Source organism: Chenopodium quinoa, unplaced genomic scaffold (genome assembly GCF_001683475.1).
Source record: "Chenopodium quinoa cultivar QQ74 unplaced genomic scaffold, ASM168347v1, whole genome shotgun sequence".
Classification (NCBI taxonomy): domain Eukaryota; kingdom Viridiplantae; phylum Streptophyta; class Magnoliopsida; order Caryophyllales; family Amaranthaceae; genus Chenopodium; species Chenopodium quinoa.
The window spans coordinates 2,387,076-2,410,645 of NW_018744041.1; the positions used below are offsets into that span (position 1 = coordinate 2,387,076).

The window sequence follows — 23,570 nt, forward strand, 5'->3', positions numbered from 1 at the left end:
TATCAATATAATGTTTATGCATATATATTGATTTACAAACACAATACATATTGTAGTTATGTTCTATATAGAGTGAAACACACGTTGCAATAATTTAGAGATGAAAACTATGAGCCTAAATTTATAAGGAGATAACGCCATCAATTATATTAAAAGATAAAAATGAACAACATAGTAATATGTAGGAATCATATTTTGATAAAAGCATGTTGAACCACAAGTAAGTTAATTTGACATATGGCATAATGTTCATTTTCATAACAATGAATACACACATTGACATTGTAATTTGTTTGACTTAAAGATACACCAAATCAAGAAGCTGAGAATACAATACATTGCTCAACTGATGCTATTTGGATTAAACAGAAGCTAGAGGCAATAGAAAAGGAGCAAGAAGATTTATGGAAGCTTATATTACTACAAATATTATTCTTTCGGTTATTTGATAATTTATGGATTTCTAAATGATCAAGTACATTAATATTCATATTTTTTTTAATTCATTAGTGCTTGTTATATATATATATATATATCAAGAAATTAACGAAATACAATAAAATGTTCGTAACCAAAAAGGCAAATGTTCAGTGTCAAAACAAAACATGTTCAGTTACATATCACTTATCAGAAAAAAAAAAAAAAAGCTGGAACAAATATATGTTGTTTCAATCCAAATTCTTACTTATTATTATTTGCCAACCTATTCGCTACATTAGTGTAAAAAAGAAAAAGCTAACAACCTATCGTACTCAGAAGAAATATGTTGATTAGCTACCACGTTGAACACTTTGAACATCTCTTGGAACACTTGAAGAAACTTGAAAATTTCTTAAAACACTTGGACGTAATTGAACCTTTTCTCTTGGCACACTTAAAGAAACTTGGACATCACTTGGAGCACTTGAATGAACTTGGCCTTTTCTTGGAGCACGCACTTGGACAATACTAAATTCTTTCTTAAAAACATATTCATTGTACCTGCCATAAATTTCTTGTTCAGAATTAAAATATGTAAAAAGTAACTCTGATTTAGTTGCTTCTTCATACAAAATTTCATCACTAGCACCCGCTGTATAAGTTTTAAAAATGAACATAATCAATGACAGATATGTACAAATACAAAACAGTACATATATAAATGATCATTTAGCATTATCAATTTGATCAAAATAATAAAATAAAATAAAGTACTAAATATTTAAAATATAATTAAAACATCTATAACAGAACATTAGTTTGAATCATAATGATCATTTAGAATTATGAAATTGATCAAAATTGTAAAACTACTAAAAAAACCCACGAAAACATATATAAAAAAAATCTAATCACTCACAGAAAACAAATCACAATCAACAATCATTAAACTAAAAACAGCAAACAAACTTGAATCATAAATCATACTAATCGAAGTAAGAGACAAAATTTATTAAAATAAAAACTTCAATTCACTTGAATTATAACACCAAACCAAATTGAACTAAAACATAGGCTAAATTGATTTTAAAAAACTAGAAAAATCGAATAAAATCAGCAAATAATTTAAAACAAAACAGCTAACAAAATTGAATCAAACAATTGACCAGCAAGCATTAATCAAAATCAGAGGCAAAATTGATCAAATTGAACAACTCCAATCAGAGACAAAATAACTTCACAATCACGATCAAATTCGACAATCGAAGAATGTAGCACTTCATTATCACAATCAACAGCTCCAATCAATGATTCATCCATAAATAAGAGGAAAAAAGTGATTGAAAGAGAAATAATGTTGAAGAAAAGAGAGAAAATGCCAAAAAAATAAAAAAAGCAAAAAAACAGAAAAATAGGTTTTGAATCATATATATAAATGACTTGAGAGATAAGATATAAATAAATTTAAAAAAAAAAAAAAAAAACAAAACCAGAAAAGCATAAACAGGTAAAACGATGTAGTATAATTGGGGGGAGTAGGCAGCATTGGCTAAAGGGGGTTGTAGGTAAAAATTTTCACCTGTAGAAGTCCATCAACAAATGAAACAATGAACTGCAGCAAATTAAAGCAGCCCATATTTGGCGGCCATAAACGACGACACGCAAAAACCTAGGCTAATCTCAAACTTTAAATTACACCTTACACGAAAAAAAACACACAAAACATAATAGGTCAACAGACAACAGTACAACACAACACAACACAATAAAACACCACCCTTACTCCGAAAAAAAAAAATACTCCTATTTGTATGCTTGGGTTAGTTGGGTATAAGAGTTTGTCGCGAACATCTAAAACAATTAGTGGTGTCGTGACTTTACCATCATGCTTGAATATTGAATATAAGAATATGGGATAATTAGGCTCATCTTACATCAATTAAATTTGAATTTGAGCAATTCTCAACTATTTTGAGAGTCTAAAATCACGTGTAGCTAATGATACACTTAATTTGACTTTGAACATTGTAACCATGTAATGATATAAGAATTAGATCTCTAACCAAGTAGATTTAGCTCATAATCCATCATTATTCTTGCCTAATTAAAAGTTTGAAATCTTGTAATTTCAACTTTTTCTTTTTCAAGTTTCAACATCTCTATGATTTCATTTTCTTGTCTTATCCTTTGACATTTTCCATGTAAATCACTTTCTCATTTCTATTGTAAGAATTTTAAATAAACCAACTAGACTTTTATAATATAAAGATGGGGACATAAACCTTACAACTATGTAAGTCGAAACACATTTATCGACATAAACCCACCTCTTCCTATATTTGAATATTAGGATAATAATATCTTTATTGAAATATTCTTTTATTGGCCAATCAAAAAAATCAGAGTAATTAATTATAAGATAATTAAACTCTCTCGAATCTTAAGCTCCTCGCACAATTTCACGTCTCTTATGTATTGGTCCCACTTCAACTATAATATAATGCATTTTTATAAATCACCAATTAAAGCGACAAAATTATGTACAAGTTTGTTCTTCAAAACGATTAAACTTGTACGATAATTATTTATTTGCTAATCTAATTTATCACTAGCACTTGTCAACTTTTTATTACACATTGAAACTTATTATAAAAATCACCTAAAGACGTGCTCCAACGTGACACCCGATCAATCATTTCATGGTTTAGCATATAATAATTTAACATTAGCAATATTGTCAATTACTACTTGTCTATATCCATCCTCCTATTCTAGTATATGTTTATATAAAGCCTTACAATAGAAGGAAGTATAAAAGAGGGTCAAAAAACACACCAAAGTTGCATTATATACATCAAACATGATGAGGGCTCACAAGAGAGGCACCAATTATCTTGGTACCGATAGAACACGGCTACTTGCCCTAGGCACATTGTTCGGGTTTGTAGCGGGTGCACTACTAATGTCGGCCTTTAGGGGATCTGTAGGCAGGTGGTCATCTTATCGATATTCTTTCTCCTCAGTGTCCACCGCCACACCGATACAACTGAAGGCGATCCTTCACTACGCGACTTCCAAGGTGGTCCCACAACAGTCCCTAAAGGAGGTTACAGAGTCATATAACGTACTCCAAACCCTAGGGTCATGCAACTTCCTAGTATTCGGGTTGGGCCACGACTCCCTCATGTGGGCAGCGCTTAACCCAAATGGGACCACCCTTTTTTTAGAAGAGTCCCCGGAATGGGTCACCTCCGTTTTAAAAGGCGCGCCATTTTTAAACGCCATAACGGTGTCGTACAAGACTCGGCTCCGAGAAGCCGATAAGCTACTAGAAACGTACCGGGAGGAGCCCGATTGCCGGCCCGAGAGGGCCTTCTTGAAGGGAAACCGGCATTGCAAGTTAGCCTTGGATAACCTACCAGAAGAAGTGTATGAAAGGGAGTGGGATGTGATCATGATCGACGCTCCTAGGGGATACTCCCCGGAACACCCCGGGCGGATGGCGGCGATATTCTCCGCAGCCGTGATGACGCGTGAGAGGAAAGGAGTAGGTAATACACATATTTTCTTACATGATGTTGACAGAAAAGTGGAAGAAACGTTTGCTAAAGAGTTTTTGTGCATGAAATATAAGGTTGGTAGTGTTGGAAGGTTGTGGCATTTTGAAATTCCACCGGTTACAAATCATAATAACGCCGGTAGTATCAATAATTTTTGTTAACCCCGTATAATATTTTATTATTATTATTAAGAAATTAAATATACTCAAATTATATAATTTTTTTTTTCATTTATATTTGGAATTTACTTGAATTTTCATTTTGAATATACAAGTACATCGTTGTTGCTATTATGGAGCACTACATTTTGAAAGTTCATCAACATCTCGTACGTGTCTAACTTAGATTTAATATAAAACGAGTATTATATACATGTTGTCATCGTCTAATTGGAGCGGTGGATATTGAGATAAAATATAACTTGGTATCATTATTGCTGATATCATATCTTATTACTCCCTCCGTCCCTAAATTACATTCTTGTTTTTCTCTATTATATGAGGAATAAATGCTAGAAATAGGAATATAATTTAGAGACGGATGGAGTATATATTTTTGATAAATTAAGACATTATGTTCACTACGAGTTAATAACTTTATCTTTGATATATACGTAACGAGTATTATTATTTGTATCGTTAATGTGTATGTAATGATTTCATGTACTCATATTATTACTTTCATCATTTTCTTTCTCATAACTCATTATCATTAAAAAAATTAGAATAATTATTGTCTGTATTTGTTTTGGAGAAAAGTCTACAACATATGATTTTATTATATAGTTGATAGATCGTCACTTATACCTAGCTAATTAATTCTCTTAAAGAAAAGTCGTTTACAAGCTAAGCTTATTATTGTTACTCAATCATTAAAAAGATACATATAAAATACACGAAATTGTATTCGAATTGATTTATTGATTGGATAAGGCTGTCGTTATAAAATTCTTATTGTTGTTACCATTATTGAGCATGAGCATATGCAATGGCTTCAACATCTCCCTTCAAAGTAAAACGCGGTTGGGAATCAATCTAGTTTGAAAGATGTATAATCGTGGACGGTATTGTCACGAAGAATATATAGATTTTACGCTCGATTTCTATTCATATTACATTTATCGTATCACTTGACTAATTTTTTTCATCTTATAAATTCATTTTAATTTAAAATATTGACATAATACCATTTACTATCTTCGATCCAAATTACTCGCAATTTTAAAATATTTTATATCTCATAAATAATACCTCAAAGTTACAAGTAATTTGAAACGGAGGTAGTATTTAAATTATTTATTCATTCACACACTTGTTAAGTTGTTAAGTGAGTAATAATTAATATACTTGTAAATATCATAAATATTTTTATACTACTAAAGTTTTTGAACTTTTTCGAGTTGCAAATTAAATAACTAATTTCTCACGCCCTTTTCATTCATCTCACTACGTATTACGCAAAGAAACCTCAAAGAAATGTGATATTACCTTTTTAACCTTTAATTGAACGTGCAATCTGATCAGATCACTTTCCTTACTTCCCAAATTTTCTATTGCTTACAATTTTAAAAAGGTAACACCTTTCTAAAACCTATGCACTAACATTAACAATATTTTTTAAGTCCTCTAGTACTATAGTACTATATATAACACCTTACTACATTACTCTAGACAACAACATCAAATACTAGTAATAATTTTAAGTAAACAAAATATGAAGGGTCACAAATCCAACCAGTCTGATCGGGCTCGGTTTATCGCCATCGGTGTGTTCTTAGGGTTCGTCTCGGGTGCACTCTTAATGTCGGCTTTTATGAGCCGATGGTCATCTAATCAGTATTCGCTGACCTCCATGCCCGTCCAAGGAAGGGCCATCCTTCACTACGCGACCTCAAAGATAATCCCACAACAAACCCTGGAGGAGGTTACAGAGTCATTTAACGTACTCCAAACCCTAAGTCCGTGTAACTTTCTCATATACGGGTTAGGTTATGATTCCCTGATGTGGGCCGGACTCAACCCAAATGGGACCACCCTCTTTTTAGAGGAGTCCCCTGAGTGGGTCACCACTGTACTAAAAGATGCACCGTTTTTGAACGCAAAAACGGTGCCATACAGAACACAACTTAGAGACGCGGATCAAATACTAAAAACATACAAAAAGAATCCAGATTGTCAATTCTCTAGGGCTTTCTTAAAGGGTAACCAAAACTGCCTTTTGGCCTTAGAGAACCTACCAGATGAGGTTTACCTACGAGAGTGGGACGTGATCATGGTCGACGCTCCAAGGGGGTACTCGCCGGAGCATCCAGGGAGGATGGCGGCGATATTCTCTGCAGCCGTGATGGCACGTGACCGGAAGCGGCCGGGGAATACACACGTGTTCTTGCATGATGTTGATAGACCAGTGGAGAAAAAGTTTGCTGAGGAATTTTTGTGTAGCAAGTATAGAGTTGGAGCTGTAGGAAGATTATGGCATTTTGAGATCCCACCATCTGCTCCTAATAATGAGGGTAAAACAAGTTTTTGTTAAAGATAGATCCAACAATCGAATTTCTTTTTTCTTCTTATTATTGTTGGTATGTGATCGTTACATATCATAGCGAGGTAAGGTTACGTATATTAATTATATCGTTGTCTAAAATAATTACATGTATCGAAACTTACACTTATTTATTTATGAAGACTATACAGATAAGAATTAAACTCTTGACCTCGTGTTTAATATATACTTTTTTAATTTATTAAGTTTTCGTATTGATCATATTGGTTTAGTTTGTATTTATATTGATTTGGATCGTGTACATTTTGAGGTCGGTCAATGTACATATTATGAAACTTGTGACTATGCAATTTATGCTAGAAAAGTATAGATCGAGTTCTTTTCATAAATTGTGTCATAAGAATTAAACTCTTGACCTCAACTCCTATCCTATATATATGAGAGAATATTACTTCCAAATTTTAATATTTGGAACTTATGAATCATTTTTATTTTTATTTTTAACTTTTTTGTTTGAAACAATTTATTTTTGAACTTTATACAGTATAAAGTTTAATTTGTTTAGGACAGTATGTCGAAGTGGTAGTAGTACTTCTTCATTAAGCTTCCTTAATCATATTGATACAGTTTCTATTCATAATATATACATATTTTGCATAAAGTATTCTGAGGTTAAAGAACATGCATAATGTGATTTTCATGATGTATACATATGAAAAGGATGTGCAACTAAAAGTTACACAAATGATCAATGTTATCGATGTTTGAGATAACATTTTTTGTTAGATTTATGTAGCGCTTTCTCCGTCCTTTTATTTATTCGAGTCTCATTTTTAACATTTATTACTCACATGATAAAAAGAAATGAGACTCTAATAAAAGGACTGAGGGAGTATGAGACATGGTCAATGTTTTCTGATATCGATTATATTCAGTGGCGGACCCACGTAGGAGCCCGGGGTAGCACGTGCCCCCCTCCAAAAAAAAAAAAAATCTGTAAAAACTTGCTAAGGCCTGCAACAGTATTAGTATAAAAATTTAATTTGTGTATTTGTTAACAATAAATGGCGCTGCTTTGATGGTGAGGCCGTAAGGGATACAAGTAAGAAGTTAATTATTTTGTGCGTCAGGGTACAATTAATTCAGGTTCATACACTCTCAATTCATAGAAATTCTTCCCATTTTCATAACAGTGTTTCCAATGTTCGTGTTTATCCATTAATATATACTTCATTCCTCCATTTTCTTTATAGTTGCAATACACACTGTATCTTAAGAGAGTAAGAGTATAATTAAGTGGGTCATGTGCTTTTAATAAAGGCAATAGTACAATTTTCACCATAAAAACCTTCTTTTTATAGTGTATTGCAACTATTGTTTCACATAATTATATACTCAATGTTTGATTGTATAGATAGAACATCTATATTAGTCAAAATTGTGTATTTTACACTACTTTTTTGTAAAATAAGTTAAAGTGGTTGGTTATGTAAATTTGGGATAGTAAATACTTAAAATGGGACACTATAAAAGATACCAAGGGAGTATACAACAAGACAACCTATCATATAAAATGGTAACTTAGTTTGTTAAATTGTTTGTTGCATATATGTGACGCCCTAAATAGTGTATAAAGAGTATGAGTTTATACGTTACAACTATGTAGGTTTTTTTTTTTTTTTTTTTTTTTTCTCTCGTATGTAGTGCGCAGTGCGCCAGTGCTACCCCTACTTACAATTTCTGGATCCGCCACTGATTATATTTCGTAGCTAACATATTCTACTTAAACTATATTTCAATTGTTCAAATCGAGAGTAACGATCGAGTAAGCTAAGGTTGGTCCAAAGCTTAATTATCGTCACATGGAATGGGGACTCACAAAATTAAAGCATCCTTATTGGTCTAAGTTGACCTTGGAGTTTGTGAGATGTAGTAATTTAAGGCTAATACCAATAGACTTATATACCATTGCGTGATTTATCATTTTATCTAAATTGAAGCCTTTATATACAACTAATACAAGTTAATTATTGTATGTTGTTATATGCGTCAAATATATTTAACTTATTATTATAAAATTAATACAATTAATGTAAAAATTGAAAATGGATAGATGTTTAATACTCCATTTATAAACAATGCATACATCACTAAATATTGAGGTTCGATCGATTAGTGTTGACATTGTAGCGTTTGTGTTGTTAACTTCAGATTAACAATTATTAAATCGTATTGTAGAAGCTTCTAGATCAAGTGTTTAATGATTATAAACAGAGTTGAGTTTTTTGAGAAGTTATGGCCATTGTATATACTAGTAGTATAGTTTCCAAAGCAATTAAATATAAAAGCTCCAAAAAAAATCATCAATACATGTATTTAGGCCGGAATATAAGGATTATTTGAGCTTTTTTTTCTTTTCTTTTCTTTTCTTTTTTTTTATTATTTTTTAAAGTATTAGTTATATACTTGTTTTTTTTTTTGTTAAAAAATAAAAAGTTATAAATGTTAATTTCAATTGGTTTGAGAATACATATACACCTTAACTTTGACATTTGTTACTGATAAAATGATGTAGGTTAATTGTCTATATGAACCAACTAACAACTTTCGTTCGTCTTTTACAAGTCAATGGATTGTAACAAAACCCAATAGTATTATTATGCTACATTTCTTTGATATAATAAATAAATAAAAAGGCACTATATTACACTAGCTAGGTTAATTATTATTTCCCCTAGCTTCTTTGTTTGTGTGAATCGATTACATGAGTAATTTTATTGAATACTACGTATATAATTAGAAAATCAAAGATAAGGTGTACAAAATATTTTTGGAAAATTTATCAAAAATAACACCACCTTTGGTCGGTTTTCCAGTAATAGCACCACCTTTTGATTATTCCAGAATAACACCACCTTTCACATGTATTTGCCAAAAATGAAACAAAACCGGTTAGTAACCTGTTTTACAGGTTACCTGTGACACGTGTTACAATGTCATTGGTCAATTTTTTTATATAATTTTTTTTAAAAAAAAACCTAATTAATTAAATAACAAAGTTAAAATAATAAAAAAAAAAAACAAAACCACCACCTAGCCCCCGCTGCCCAGCCCCCACCCCTACCCACCCTCGTCGCCGCCCTTCCCCCTCCCCATCCTTGCCGCTGCCCTTCCCCCTCCCCATCCTCGCCGCCGATCGATCTCCCCAGCCTTCCCCCTCCCTCCACCCATTCCCCGTCCTTAAACAACCCACCACCGCTTTCCCGTCGTCGTTTCTAGCCCCCTTCCCTTCCCAATTTTCGATGCCCCTACCCATCCCTTCTCCATTTTTGATACCCCTCCCTTTCCCTTCCCAATTTCCGGCCCCTACCACCTTTCTCCTTCCCCGAAACCATAAACAGTCGAAAATGTTGGTTTTGTAAAAGGGAAGGGCTCGAAATTGGGGACGATGAAGGGAGGGGGGGATTGAATCTGCTACAGAGAGGAGAGGTGGGGGCTGAAATCGGGAACGGGGAAGGGAGGAGCCCGAAATCGGAAACGGGGAAGGTGGATGGTCTTGGTGGGGGTGGTGGATGTCGGTGGGCAGAGGGGCTGGGAATGTGAGAAGGGGTTTAATTTTTTTTAAAAATTTTTTAAAAGTTTTTTCAAAATTAAAAATAAAAATAAATAAGTTAACCAATCAAACTAGAACACGTGTCCCAGGGTTACCTGTAAAATAGGTTACCGGTTTTTTGTTTCATTTTTGGCAAATACATGTGAAAGGTGGTGTTATTATGGAATAATCAAAAGGTGGTGCTATTACTGGAAGACCGACTAAAGGTGGTGTTATTTTTGACAAATTTTCCAATATTTTTTTATAAACACAACTTAATTATTAAAGTGTTCATAGAAGGTGTGAATATGTCATCACTAAATGACCACAAACATAACGAAACCACTAATAATAACCACTCCATAATAGATTCATACTAAATTAGTTGCAACTTTTTACCCAATACTTGCGATGATGATTATTTCTTCTAACAAGATACAATAGTCAGTATACGAGATATATTCTCTTGGACTTCCATAACTTTTTCTTATTATACCTAGTACGGAGTATTACCTTTATTTTATTAGTGCTGAAGATATACTAAGCAACTTTTACATAGTTAAACATTTTTTTGAATCTATTACATGTACTCCTCCTATACATTTTACCTTTTGTTTAATTAAATTTTAAAGTTAGGCATTACAGAATTAACCTAAATTAGTGGTAACATAATTTGCACCGAAAAATATATTCTTGTCGCACTACTTTAGTACTTTTGTCAGTGGAATTGACAAAAAAAATAAAATTAAGTGAATCTTATTTACTTTAATGCCACGTAGCATGTGGTCAGTAAACTGTACGGAACATAGTTTTTTTTGTCTTAAGTACAGTGCGGTAAAAATTGTACACTTGTCGTTATTTTACGCATTTGACGAAAAAGGAGACATCAAGCGTGAAAGTGGGTTGCACAATAATCAAAGAGATCTATAACAACCAATCACATTTCACCACTTAGTTACTAGCCAGTAGTCAACATTAAAGCCATTTAAATTCTTGAGATATTTGCTTAATTACTCCATATTATTTGAACTAGTTTCATGGTCATTTTATTAGACTTAAATGAATCCATAAGTAGCTTCTTATTGGATAAAGAGATAATTTGTACTACCAAGTATAAAATATTCTAAGATTAGCATTGTATTTTTCTAACCTCAAAAATCAACTAGAGAGTTTCAAACAAGGAAATACTATGTCTTATATTAGTTTCAAACAAGTAGTAATAGTTTGCAATATTCCGTACTTCATAATATACAATGAAATATTGTCTTATGTTAGTTAATACAATAGTTGTATTTTCATAGGAATTGAAATCAACTAACTCTTTGTGTCTTTTGTAACATGATCTTGCTTTTTGGTGACAATCTCTTTGTGTTGGTCTTGAAGCAATATAAACTTTTGAAATTTGAGTTACACCTTTGTTGACAATCTATTTTGTTATGACTCTATTGTCTTCTATATTTGACCTTATTTACATGTTTTTATGAAGTTTATACATATGCCCTTACATTACCAATTATATGCAAGCTACCGATGGAAAACAACTGTAAATAGAATGACACACATACATGTTGAGAAATAATTATCATATGTACATTATAAAGAACCTTTAAGGCGATGAGAATAAGAAGAAGAAAGACATCTAACTAGCTCATAACTTTGAAGGAGTTATAACACCGCCTATTAAACATGCAACATACATACGTATTATTAGGTTAGACTTCTAGCTATTAAGCTTGTGTATATGTGGGATTGGGAAAATCTTCCTTTTGATATGCCTTGAATTAGCTCTACTAAAGTTTAGTGGTTTTGAGTGAAGATTATATTATAATTCAGACCAATCATCTATTTAATAAAGTGACATGTCATTGATTTGTTCCACATGCATTAGAAAGCTAAGATAAGGAAATGACTTAATTATTTAACATGTATAAGTCTGGCAATCTATTGCGCTTGTAACAGTCAGTTGCATTGTAAACTCTCAATCGATTTAAGTTTATTTTATGATGTATGTATTGTTCACCTTGGAAAAAGTTAAGGTTCTGTAAATATTGAGTTGATTATGTATAATAATGATAAGTAAAGTTTATGTGAAGTAAATGCAAAAAAAAAAAATGATCAACAGTCTAAATACGCCAAAATTTAGTAAACTCCCTACGTCAAATGAAATATTCTTATTAATATACTCCATATGATATTATTGTGATCGACATCTACGTTCAATATAATAGTTAATTTTATTTCTTATTGTTCCGATACAAAATGTCGATAATGTGAAAGGGACTACCACATGTGAAAATGGAAGGATTGAGGATAACACACATAATGTCATGGACACTTTTCAATTCAAGGACAGAATTGGAATTTGGAAGATTAGAAGATCCTAACTTATGGAGAAGTTAGCCAAAAGAAAAGACAAATCAAATTATAACGCACATACATCTTAGACACTTAGACATCATTTTCTTATTTAAGTTGTCGTATGTACATAAACATGACCCAAATAACATGAACTCGAAAATTCCTCTCCAATTAAAAATAAAAAGCTTACGCCATAAATTCCTTAACCTTCCTACACACTCATATAATATTCCAAGCAATCAACACCGTATTTTACAGATAACAGTCGATAGGTAGATATACATTCCACTTTTTACCAAGGTAGTGACCCAAATAACATGAAGTACTTGTCAAAAAATTAAATGAACGGGGCGTTTTGAATGTGGGAATGAGAGTTTGTGGATTAAAATGTGGAATAAAAATTGGGAATTAATTGTTGAGGAATAAATAACAATGTGACAATACTTTATTTGGATAGTGGATGAGAATATGTAGGAAATAAATAACAAAAAAACAAAATTATCCTTATTAACCTTTCTACTCCAATCTTATCATTAATTATAAAAATGTCATTTTCTAACAATTTCATCTCCATCCATTTATTACCTACCCTCCCTAGTTAATAAAATGTTGGGAATTCACTCTATTTTTTTTATTCCCGATCTCATCTAACAAACAAGGATTTTTTTTTATTTTTTAATTTTTTTTTTTTTTTTTTTGAGTTGGGATTAAAATTCCCAATCCACCCTTAATTCCCATGTACCAAATACCCTCCGAGTATATATAGTTAATTCCTACAACATATTCTGGCATGGCAAGTGTCAATTTAATGAAATAGAAGCATGTAGGTAAAGAATTTTCTCATACGTAAACATATTTGATAGAGTACATAAATTAATTATGGGTTTCAACCATCAATAAAAGCTTTTAATTTGGTTGGTCTTTTAACATTGTGTATCAAGAGTCAACATGACAAAAGGTCACACGGTTCAAATTAATTTTAGAGAGTCAATCATATTCAGTATAATTTAAGAGAGTCAATCATATTTGTTCCTTGATACAATGTATAATTTGTAATTAATTACATGCATCACTTTGACACTTTGTATTAGTATATTATTCGTATACTAATACCAAAGGTTATATCAAAAAAAAAAACCAAATATCAAATGGTATTTTGATGATAAATAACATTTATCTAAATAATCTCCCTATTTTACAATGGAAATACGTAAATTAGTTTGTATTGACAAATGAGTATTAGGGTTTTTTTTTTTTGACAAAGAAAATGACTATTAGTTGATGAGTTAATAAAGGTAAAATGAATAACGGTAACACATACATTTTAGTTAAATTGTACTGTACTTTACTATTCAATAAAAGTAAGAGCTGAAAACAAATTGTAGGACATTTACTTAGTAAGTTTGAAAGTTTGAAATATAAAGTGTGACAAAGTTTACTAAAATAAATTAATAATTAAAAAATTTTTTGCAAAAATGAAAGTAAAATCCTATCTCTCCAATTTCTTTCCATAATGGAATTTATGATATTATAAGTTGAATCCAATATATGGTGCAGATTTATTTATATAAATGGTGCAGATTTATTTATATAAATAGTGCAGATATAGATCAGATTTGTCAAAAAAAAGACTGTTATAAATTAAATACTATAAATAATTACCTTTTTGCTATATTCAAATCTAGTCCACTCTGATACTAGCTAGTTTTTAACATCTAATAATAATGAAGAAAATAATCCTCTCTGATAAAACAACTAATACTAGTTTTGGCATCTAATCCTCTCTGATACAATTGATTTAGTTATGTGTATTTTGTGATAATTAGATATCCAAATTACTAGCTAGCCAACCCTACACAAATAACACATCATACTTCTTCAAAATAAATTACTAATAATAATACAATGTACTTCCTACATAACACTTAGTACGGAGTATCAATATAATTTATTTACATGTCTACCACACGCGCGCCTAAATCTCAAGGTTTACATTTGATCTTGATCACCATTTAAAGCCTTTGATTGATATAGAATTAACTTACACTACGCAATATTTTGATATCAAATGAACAAGTAGAAACTATGTAATCGTATTTTTTTTTGTACGAATGAAGAGATTATATTGCCACTAATTATAATCATTTATAATACGAGACAAACTCAAACGTACTCGCTCATACAATTATACAAGATTAAAGCAATGAATTATCAAAATAAATTAAGTTAGCACGAAATGGGACAAACAAAAAGAGAGAAGAAAATACACGCAAATTAATTAGATTTTTCTTTTGGATAAGTCCCTTTCAAGTTTCAATATTATAAACACCAACGTAATTACATTAATTAATACGGAGTATTAGCAATAAATAATCGTACAATATTACTAAAATCTCGCAATACTTTTCTTTATTACAAACAAAAATTAAAAATTAAAAAAAAAATAAAAATCACTTTTTCTTCTCTCTCTTATATATCCTCCTCCTCCATCACACCCCTACTTAAAGCCTTAAACACACACAGAGAGATTGATACAGAGAAAATTCAGAGAGAGAGAAAAAAAAAAGTAATAATAAAATCCAAAAATAGTGGAAATGAAACCCGAAAACGACGTCGTCGGATCAACCACCGACAGACCGCGGCAAACCGTCGTCGCACTAATCAGTTTCTTCACCGGCGCATTTTTAATGTCGGCATTTCTAACCGTGGGCCACCGTGATTGGCCGTCGTACCTCCTATCTCTCCGGCCCAAGCCCATGATCTCCGGTCCAAGCCCAACAACTCCGATCCAACTTCAGACAATCCTCCACTACGCCACGTCAAAGGTGACCCCACAACAATCTCTCCAAGAAATCACTCAATCATTCAACGTTCTTAAATCTTGTAAATCTCCTTGTAATTTCCTTGTTTTTGGGCTGGGCTACGATTCCCTAATGTGGGCCTCGTTTAACCCGACTGGGCCCACTTTGTTTCTGGAAGAAACTCCTGAGTGGGTCACCACTGTTTTGAAAGACGCGCCGTGGTTAAACGCCAAAACGGTGTCGTATCGCACGCGACTTAAGGAGGCTGACCAGTTACTTGCGAGTTACCGGCACGTGCCTGAGTGTTTACCTGGAAGAGCCTATTTAAAGGGTAACCGGAAGTGCCGGTTAGCTTTGGAGAATTTACCGGATGAGGTGTATGAGAGAGAGTGGGATGTTATTATGGTCGACGCGCCTAGAGGGTATTTTGCGGACGCGCCAGGGAGGATGGCCGCGATTTATTCCGCGGCCGTCATGGCACGTGCGAGGAAGCGCGTGGGGAACACACACGTGTTCTTACATGATGTGGATAGGAAGGTTGAGAGGGAGTTTGCTAAGGAGTTTTTGTGTATGAAGTTTAAGGTTGGTGGTGTTGGGAGATTGTGGCATTTTGAGATACCTCCTAATAATAGCACTAGTAGCACCACATTTTGTGATTAGTATACAAATGTTATTTTTATCTTGGTGTAGTAGGTATTGTTTTATAAATGACCTTATGATTAGTATAGAGGTAAGGTTGTGTATAACTGAATTGTCTATTCAGATGTATCGAGATGATATTGATATATGAGAGAAGTTGTGATAGTCATACTTGGACGGATGAGTTTTCTTAGATATTCGGTGATGTCCGGATTGATCTATCCTAGCCTCTTTCTTGAATAAAGTTTGAATCTTTATTATTGTCATAGTTTTCAAATTTCGAAGTTGGCATGACTAAACTAAAGTGGTGTTAGGGAAATAATTATTGTACATTGATTTTGAACTTTTGATTGTTGCACTCCTCTTTGCAAAGGGATAGATTAGTCAAAGAATGCAAGTGTTGGAGCGCGTTAGTCACATTTTTGTAGTGTGGAAATCTTGTTCTAAAAATGTAGAGTGTTGTAGCAAATGACCAAAATGATTTAATGTTGTAAAGACAAACTCCAATTTTTTTTTTTTTTTTTTTTTTTTTTTTTTTTTTTTTTTTTTTGTACAAGTAATGTTAGACTTGCTCTAGACGAGTGGTGACTCTCTCGTATATACTTCATTCATACATAATGTTTGGAATTTTACACTATTTTCACAAACGGAAATCCTCCAAATATTGTTTAAAAAAAAAAAATAAAACCATTAAAAGTATATAAAAGTGTAATAATGCATACTAGCATTATCTAAATTCTTTATCATTTATTTTATAGATTTTGTTTTCATTTTGATTGATTGTACATGATACAAAGTATATATGAAAAAACAATTAGACATTTTTCCTTATTTGGGTGGATTTAGGTAGATGATTTTAGGCAATTGAAATGATTTTAGTGAAAATTACTAACTAACATTTCGTTAATCACCTTTCACATGTTAGTTACCTCAATTACATAAATCAACACTTGAGATTAAGTAGTCAGAAGCGTAAGTAGATGGTGGAGCTCAAACTTAAGATTCCCCATTATATCCACCAAGTTTGCTCACGTATTCACATGTAGAGTGAACGTAAAAACTCCAATTCCCTTATGAAACAAATTCTTTGTAACCTTTGTAAAAATGTCCTCATTTCTCAAGGAGAATAGTAAATTGGCACTAAATCACTAATGCTAAATTGACTAACTCCATACGATTTTAATGGGGACTGTTAGTTAATAGTACTGGATTATCATTTAGTATCATTATTACTTGTATGTTTAATCAAAGACGTCACTAATTCTAATAGGACTAACTCCATAGGACTTTAATAAGGACTATTAGTATCATTATTATGTTTAATCAAAGACGGTAGCTATAAATTTTATTAAATTTCAAATCAATCAATAATACTAATATACTATACATATATATAGGTATAAGTGCTTATATTACTCCCATTTATGACATTTTTGAACCAAATTCATTGCACGTTTAAGATTTTGGAGTTTGAACCTATCTCATACTTCCAACATGTAGTTAATTTTTTACATCTTTGGTTAATATTTTAGTCCTTATTTCATTTTCATTGTACTTGCTAATTATTGTAGATGAAGCAAGTGGTTCAATGGAGTAATGGTGTGTGTTCACCTTCTTCGTCGCGAAGAAAGGAGGAGCAACTAGCTTTGAATTTTTTAAGGCTAGAAAGAAAATAAATCAGATCCTTGACTCTACGCTTTAGCCCAGTTCTGAAAGAAATACATAGGTTTCGTGTTTTGATCAGGGCCGTAGCAAGGGGAGGGCAGCTGGGGCGGCTGCCCTGGGCCCCTTGTTAAAAAGCCCAGCTTCAATACAATACAAGGCCCCAAAATAAATACTACCTCCGTTTCATATTTTTTTTACAACTTTGTAATATTTTATATCACAAAAAATACCCAAAGTTGCAAAAAAATATGAAGCGGAGGTAGTACTTCATACTAAATAGTACTCCCTATGTTTTTAAATACTTGCTCTATTTTTCTTGGACACGCATGTCAATGCTAATCTTTGATCACTAATATCTTTGATCGGGCCATGTAGAAACAAGGTTCAAGTCTGTGGGTCTGTTAGGATGCCTCAGCTGCATACATCACTGCACTTCCACTTGACACCTATCGTAATAATAAACGGCTCGTCTCGCCGTGACCTTCTCTTTCCAAACTTCTGTCGCTCACCCCTCAGGGGCAGAGAACCCGTCACTGCCTCAGCTGTGCTATCGGCAGTGACGGGGAAGTAGGAATAGGAGAGCACTCATCTTGGGGTGGGCTTACTACTTAGATGCTTTCAGCAGTTATCCGCTCCGCACTAATGCATCGATGATAATATGGAATAAGACTAGTTAGTTTAAGCAGTTTGTTAGCATGAAAAAAGGTAAGTATTTGTAAGCACCGATGCCCATACAAGCATTTCGTCATCTGATATAGGGAAAACAATGCCAAGGAAGATTAGGAAGGCATCTGTTTGATCGCAGCAATATACATTGATGAGTGTTATAAGTTACAGCATACTTCGTTTATATGTTACAGGAACTGCATAACAATATGAATAATCTAATACTAGTATATCAAAAAGGGGAAGAAAATCTAGCCTACAGGAAATACTTCATCCGATCATCTCTTCGCATGGCGTTGTACACAGCTTGCACCTGTATAAGCAAACATCACAATATAAATCAGCAATAATTTGTCAGCTTCTGCCCATAATTCATGCACCTACTTTCAAATGGCATTGGTTATAGTTCTTATAGATCCAAATTTGCAATAATTTATGTTCAAGAAAAGAGAGAGTAACCTGTTCGCTAGACATGACTTCCACAGGTCCGATATTAACAGATACATACTTGCCCTTCGATGATGTTTTCTGCTTTACTTGACCCTAATAAAACCATACAAGTTTAGATAAATTTTGGCAGTAAAAAGATGTTTGGACAGAAACGACTAATTCATAAGCCAGACGACAACAATCAGTCAATCATGGTAAAACCACATCTTAACAAGTAAAACAACTATTTTAGACTTCCTCCTTGTAGCTGAAAATATGGTCTCTGTTATTAACTTATTTTACTTTATACATCATTCATCAAAACATAGAAAGAATGAATGAGATTGAAGCCACAATTCCCATATTAGAGTTCAAGGAAGCCAGCATCGACCACATGAGTCAACAAAAACTACTATGGGAATCATTGAATGAGAATGAAGCAACAAGCAGTTGGGGAAAGATTTAGAATGAAGAGGAAAAAACTGAACCAAAGAAATGTTATAAAGAACATTGACATTCGGTTATTGAGCTTCAGTGACATCACTGAGTCATATGTTGTATGTCAGTGCTAGTGTCAACAGCTATGTTAAATATTACATATCGTATAATCAGTTAATCCTAATGTCAACACTGTTACCCAAAGAGCAGGACAATAATCTTTGTGAGAAGAAGGCAAAAAGGAAAAGAAAGATTTCATGTTAAGTTGTTAACCCATTCTTGTTTAGTTTGATAAAATTATCACACCCAATAATCTTTGTGAGAAGAAGGCAAAAAGGAAAAGAAAGATTTCATGTTAAGTTGTTAACCCATTCTTGTTTAGTTTGATAAAATTATCACACCGCTTCTCCCTTCTCAATCCCTTCCTTCCAACTTCCCAGCATCTATCCAAGCTTCCAACCACCCTACAACTTAATGGCATATATGCCTTTCTCCCTCAACCACTATCTAAACTCATCTCACCCTCCATTTCAGCCAAGAAAATAGTAGATGACATTGGCCAAATGCATCAATTTGATCATTACATTCATCCACCATAAAGGTCAATGCAAGTTATGTGCATCACGGTTACACCAATGAACAACCTCTAGCATTGCATTACCTTTGGTTACTAGAGAGTTGCTGAATAGTGATTCCCCAATCCTCATAGGCCATAGCGAGCAGATAAAAAGTGGAAAGAAAGAATAGACATGATTCTTACATTGAATATATCCTTTAATCTCAACCAAGTACCTATAGTATGCCAAAGGTAATTTGAGGAAACCAGTGCTTCTATGTGAAACTCCAATCAAAGAATATTTGGTAACCATGGGAATTAGCAATGGATTTAGTACAAACCACCTTTTCATAAGCTTAAGATGCAACATGTCCTAAGTTATGCTTATAGGTGTGGAAATTCTTGTGCTTAATTTAATTTTTTAATTGGTTAACGATTTTTATTAGCAGGGTCTTCTTCAAAATTAGCTTATCTAGAATTCTTTGGAACTACCAATGACTTAAATCGCCTGATCCTGTTTGAGCAACTAGAATGTACGTAAGCAAGCTAGAAAAGAGCCCCCGTCAAAATTAACCCGCATCATATTTTCAATTAAAACATGTTACCAAGCCAAAAATCTATAGGTCATATTTTATTATTAATTCTCTAAAGGTTATGCCTAAATTCAGTATTTGTCAAATATTCAATTTCAATACAATACCCAACTATTATGGATTTATGGGTATATTTTTTGTGGTAAAAGTGTGATTCATTCTATTAAACCCTCTAGGCCACAATTCATTTTCACCAACTAATGATTGGTAATTTACTTTTGTTCGATTGTCAAAGGAAAAAAAAAATGTTAAACTGCAAGTCTTTTATTGAGGTTTTGTATAACAAAAGATTATCCATTATATCATAGAATAGGGCAGAGATGTGCATATGTTTCCAGATACTTTTTGAGTCATGGTCATCACGATGGAAGAACTGGGAATTTTAAAAAAAAAAATCCTTAATTCCTTATACAGGTCAAATTTGAACACGACCTAATAGCCATCCACCCACTCAGCCAACACCCCCCCCCCAAAAAAAAAAAAGAAAAAGAAAAAAGGTAAGAGGCTTTGGAAGAGCTATGTTCCACCCAGGTAAACATTTTCTTACATTGATATGCTCGATTATGACTCACGATGGTAGGATGGGTCCGAGTTCAGTCTTACATGACACATTCACACAAAAAAAAGATATAGAGAAAAGATAAGCCGTCTAAGGATCACGGGAAGCAGGTATAGCTTCCTGCAAACAACTCTACAAAACCAGTAAAGATGACAGAGTTGGCTTCCAAAAGCAATCTCTCACCCCTAGTCCCATTCTTGCTCTCACTAATCACTATTAGGCCTCCTATGTCAGCACACTAGTAAATTGTTTTGAATAATATTATGTGCTATCTACTAAAGAATAATTTCTTACCAATTCACATTACATGTGAGCTTAAAATCTTCATAGAGATCTACTCCCATTCACAAAAACAAACTATGAATGGTTGTCAAAAGTATTGAAAGTTCAAACACACTCGGGGTAAGGATCCAACCCATAACCTTTGATACCCAAAAAAATGAAGGTTCTAACCATTATGCTGAAAGAGTACTCACAGTTGACTTTAAGCATCATAGATCTAGAAAGAAGGAAGTTTTGAAGAGATGCTTCCCAACCAAGTTGCTTTTCATTAAGAAAGTATTGATCGGGCAACCACAAGAGACTTATAGGTATTTGTCACCGCTTTCGTAGCATATCACTATATCAGATAAACATGCTTCCTCAACTTTTAACAGGTGCACATTGACTTTGGTAACCATATATGCTTACCACATCACATTGATATAAATATATCTTTGGCGGACCAAGGTGATATCTACATACAAAGAATGAATTATGAAGGCACATTCCTTGTACACACTACTATATATCCACATATAAGGCCATAACAAAGAGCACAACAAAAGTATACATCAACTGTCTCATCAGAAACTATTGCACTGTTACTAACTCTTAATTAATCAGAACTCAGTGTAGTTCTTATTAGTAAGAGTTACCTCAGGGATGGGTTGTTGAAGGACTGATTCAACAGCTACAACCATAGAATGCACAAAGTCATCACCACCAGTTCCAATAGCTGTAAATCCCCTAATTGTAGGGTATGAGTTCACCTACCATACAAATGAAAACAATCACAAGATCAGCCCTATAATAGACTCAACGCATTCCATTTCCATAATCAAAACAGGTACAGCAGAATAACTACATCCTGCACTACAGCTTCGTAACAGCATTCAATGGCCATGATGGCAGAAAGTAGAAAGAATTCAAGGAAAATCAGTAGAAAATAATACCTTTTGATCCAGAGCCAGCCATTCATTGGTAGAATCATCTGCTACTGTCCCTCCAATGACAACATTTGTAGTTTGCCCAACCCTTCCTTCCGTCTTTGAGACTTCTGAAACAAACACAAAAAAGTGTACACATATTTATACTGGAATCACTAAAAGGCAATGCAACTCAATAAAAGTAACAGGAGTCGGGTTCATACAACTATCGATACTAAAAGGCAATGCAACTCAATAAAAGTAACAAGAGTCGGGTTCATACAACTATCGATAATTAGAACACCAACTATCGCAGAATCACATAACAGATGACATGCGTTACAATAAATATATCGGCACAGTTGGTTAAGCTAAACAAATCCTATTCGAGTAGTCGATTAATCTTCTATTCTAGGCACCGGAGTTCATTAGACTAGCATGTATGCATTACTTAATCAATTGTGTATTCTGCTTAGTATATAGTTTGATCACTTTGATCCCACCAAGTTTGCCGATAAAACCATTGCAGTTTTCCAATGTCACTCCAATATAATTATATAAATACGCATATCATAAAAGGGTACATGTCCAAGTGCCACAACCAGCTATTTACAAGATAAAAATACATACTACTGATTTATAATCAACTGTCATTTCTGTCAAGTGTCCATAGCTAACGAGTGAAAGAAAATTTAAACAAGGGTATTTAAGGTGGAATGACGATTCTAACTGATAAAAGTAGTTATCCTTTTAAGCTAGAATGCCATTAATTCTTAAAGTAAAGCCCTTTACATCCTAATTTTCACAAATAGCATCCAATTTCATGAAAATCAACTAAATTCATCAAGCATAAAACTTAATTAAACACCTAAATATCAAAAGTAATAAACTTTGACATAATATCAATCAATAATCAAATCAAGACATTAATTCACAAATACCCACTTCAAAAAATCAAAAACCCAGAAATAAAAAGATAAATATCACACCTGAAATGGCTTTAAGCACAGCTTCTTGAGGTGGGTCCTGGTCATCCTGAGAAGAGCAATTGAGCCGGTGGGTTCGGGTAACCCGATAACCCGAACCCATGTTCAGATGTTGGACCTTCAACGGGCCAGGAGGAGGAAAACGGTTGGATGAAGATGGAAGCAGCCATGGTTCGGTAGAGAACATGGTTCGCAGCACCATTCTGCACGCCATGTGTTCGACGTTTTGCCTCTATCAGTAAAATTCTATCAAAGCTTTTTCAGTTTTTCTCTCTTGTTTGATTCTTTTTTATCTGTTTTGGTGTTTTCTTATTTTTGCGGTTGTATTTTTCTCCCACATATTTATAGGTGCGATTTTAGAAAACAACCCTTAGTTTATCCAAAAAAATTGGGAATTCCAAACCCGTGTACTGGAAACTTTGCTTCTCTCGAAACTTGATTTCTTCGCCTAATAGTAGAGATGTCAAAAACTAACTCCATTGATCTAATTCTAAATATATTGAAAAGCCATTTAATTTAGATTTTATGGAGTATCTTTCAATTCAGTTCCTAATTTCCTTCAATCATAAACAATTCATTTCAACTCTATTCAGTTCAGTTCAATTCAACCCCAATTAAT

The 23,570-nt window shown here is 33.1% G+C and overlaps 4 protein-coding genes across 5 annotated transcripts; 3 read left to right on the plus strand and 1 right to left on the minus strand.

Annotated features, from left to right (window-relative positions):
• The first annotated feature begins 3,088 nt into the window (after positions 1–3,088).
• On the plus strand, positions 3,089–4,198 carry LOC110690548 (probable methyltransferase At1g27930). Its single transcript, XM_021867409.1, has one exon. It carries the CDS (start codon positions 3,281–3,283, stop codon positions 4,139–4,141), a length of 861 nt encoding a protein of 286 aa, XP_021723101.1. The 5' UTR covers positions 3,089–3,280; the 3' UTR covers positions 4,142–4,198.
• A 1,239-nt stretch (positions 4,199–5,437) lies between these two features.
• LOC110690598 (probable methyltransferase At1g27930) lies at positions 5,438–6,920 on the plus strand. Its single transcript, XM_021867455.1, has one exon. It carries the CDS (start codon positions 5,694–5,696, stop codon positions 6,510–6,512), a length of 819 nt encoding a protein of 272 aa, XP_021723147.1. The 5' UTR covers positions 5,438–5,693; the 3' UTR covers positions 6,513–6,920.
• A 7,789-nt stretch (positions 6,921–14,709) lies between these two features.
• On the plus strand, positions 14,710–16,137 carry LOC110690549 (probable methyltransferase At1g27930). Its single transcript, XM_021867411.1, has one exon. It carries the CDS (start codon positions 15,027–15,029, stop codon positions 15,891–15,893), a length of 867 nt encoding a protein of 288 aa, XP_021723103.1. The 5' UTR covers positions 14,710–15,026; the 3' UTR covers positions 15,894–16,137.
• A 2,128-nt stretch (positions 16,138–18,265) lies between these two features.
• Positions 18,266–23,287, minus strand: LOC110690550. 2 transcript variants are annotated; one of them, XM_021867413.1, is made up of 5 exons: positions 22,955–23,287; positions 21,993–22,093; positions 21,696–21,809; positions 18,663–18,746; positions 18,266–18,516 (listed from the first exon to the last, which is right to left on the minus strand). In XM_021867413.1, the coding sequence occupies exons 1-5, from the start codon at positions 23,163–23,165 to the stop codon at positions 18,460–18,462; spliced, it is 567 nt and encodes a 188-aa protein (XP_021723105.1). In that variant the 5' UTR covers positions 23,166–23,287; the 3' UTR covers positions 18,266–18,459. The 2 variants fall into 2 exon arrangements, with proteins under 2 accessions (XP_021723105.1, XP_021723104.1); XM_021867412.1 differs by having other exon boundaries at positions 21,993–22,096; positions 22,955–23,286.
• Between the last annotated feature and the right edge of the window lie 283 nt (positions 23,288–23,570).

Bases quoted from the DNA above. Each gene is read 5' to 3' on its own strand.
- LOC110690548 (XM_021867409.1), top strand. From the start codon at position 3,281: ATGATGAGGGCTCACAAGAGAGGCACCAATTATCTTGGTACCGATAGA.
- LOC110690598 (XM_021867455.1), top strand. From the start codon at position 5,694: ATGAAGGGTCACAAATCCAACCAGTCTGATCGGGCTCGGTTTATCGCC.
- LOC110690549 (XM_021867411.1), top strand. From the start codon at position 15,027: ATGAAACCCGAAAACGACGTCGTCGGATCAACCACCGACAGACCGCGG.
- LOC110690550 (XM_021867412.1), bottom strand. From the start codon at position 23,165: ATGGCGTGCAGAATGGTGCTGCGAACCATGTTCTCTACCGAACCATGG. The intron at 21,810-21,992 runs GTATTATTTTCT...TTTGTATGGTAG, and splicing joins GGCTGGCTCTGGATCAAAAG to GTGAACTCATACCCTACAAT. The intron at 18,517-18,662 runs GTTACTCTCTCT...TTGCTTATACAG, and splicing joins AAGTCATGTCTAGCGAACAG to GTGCAAGCTGTGTACAACGC.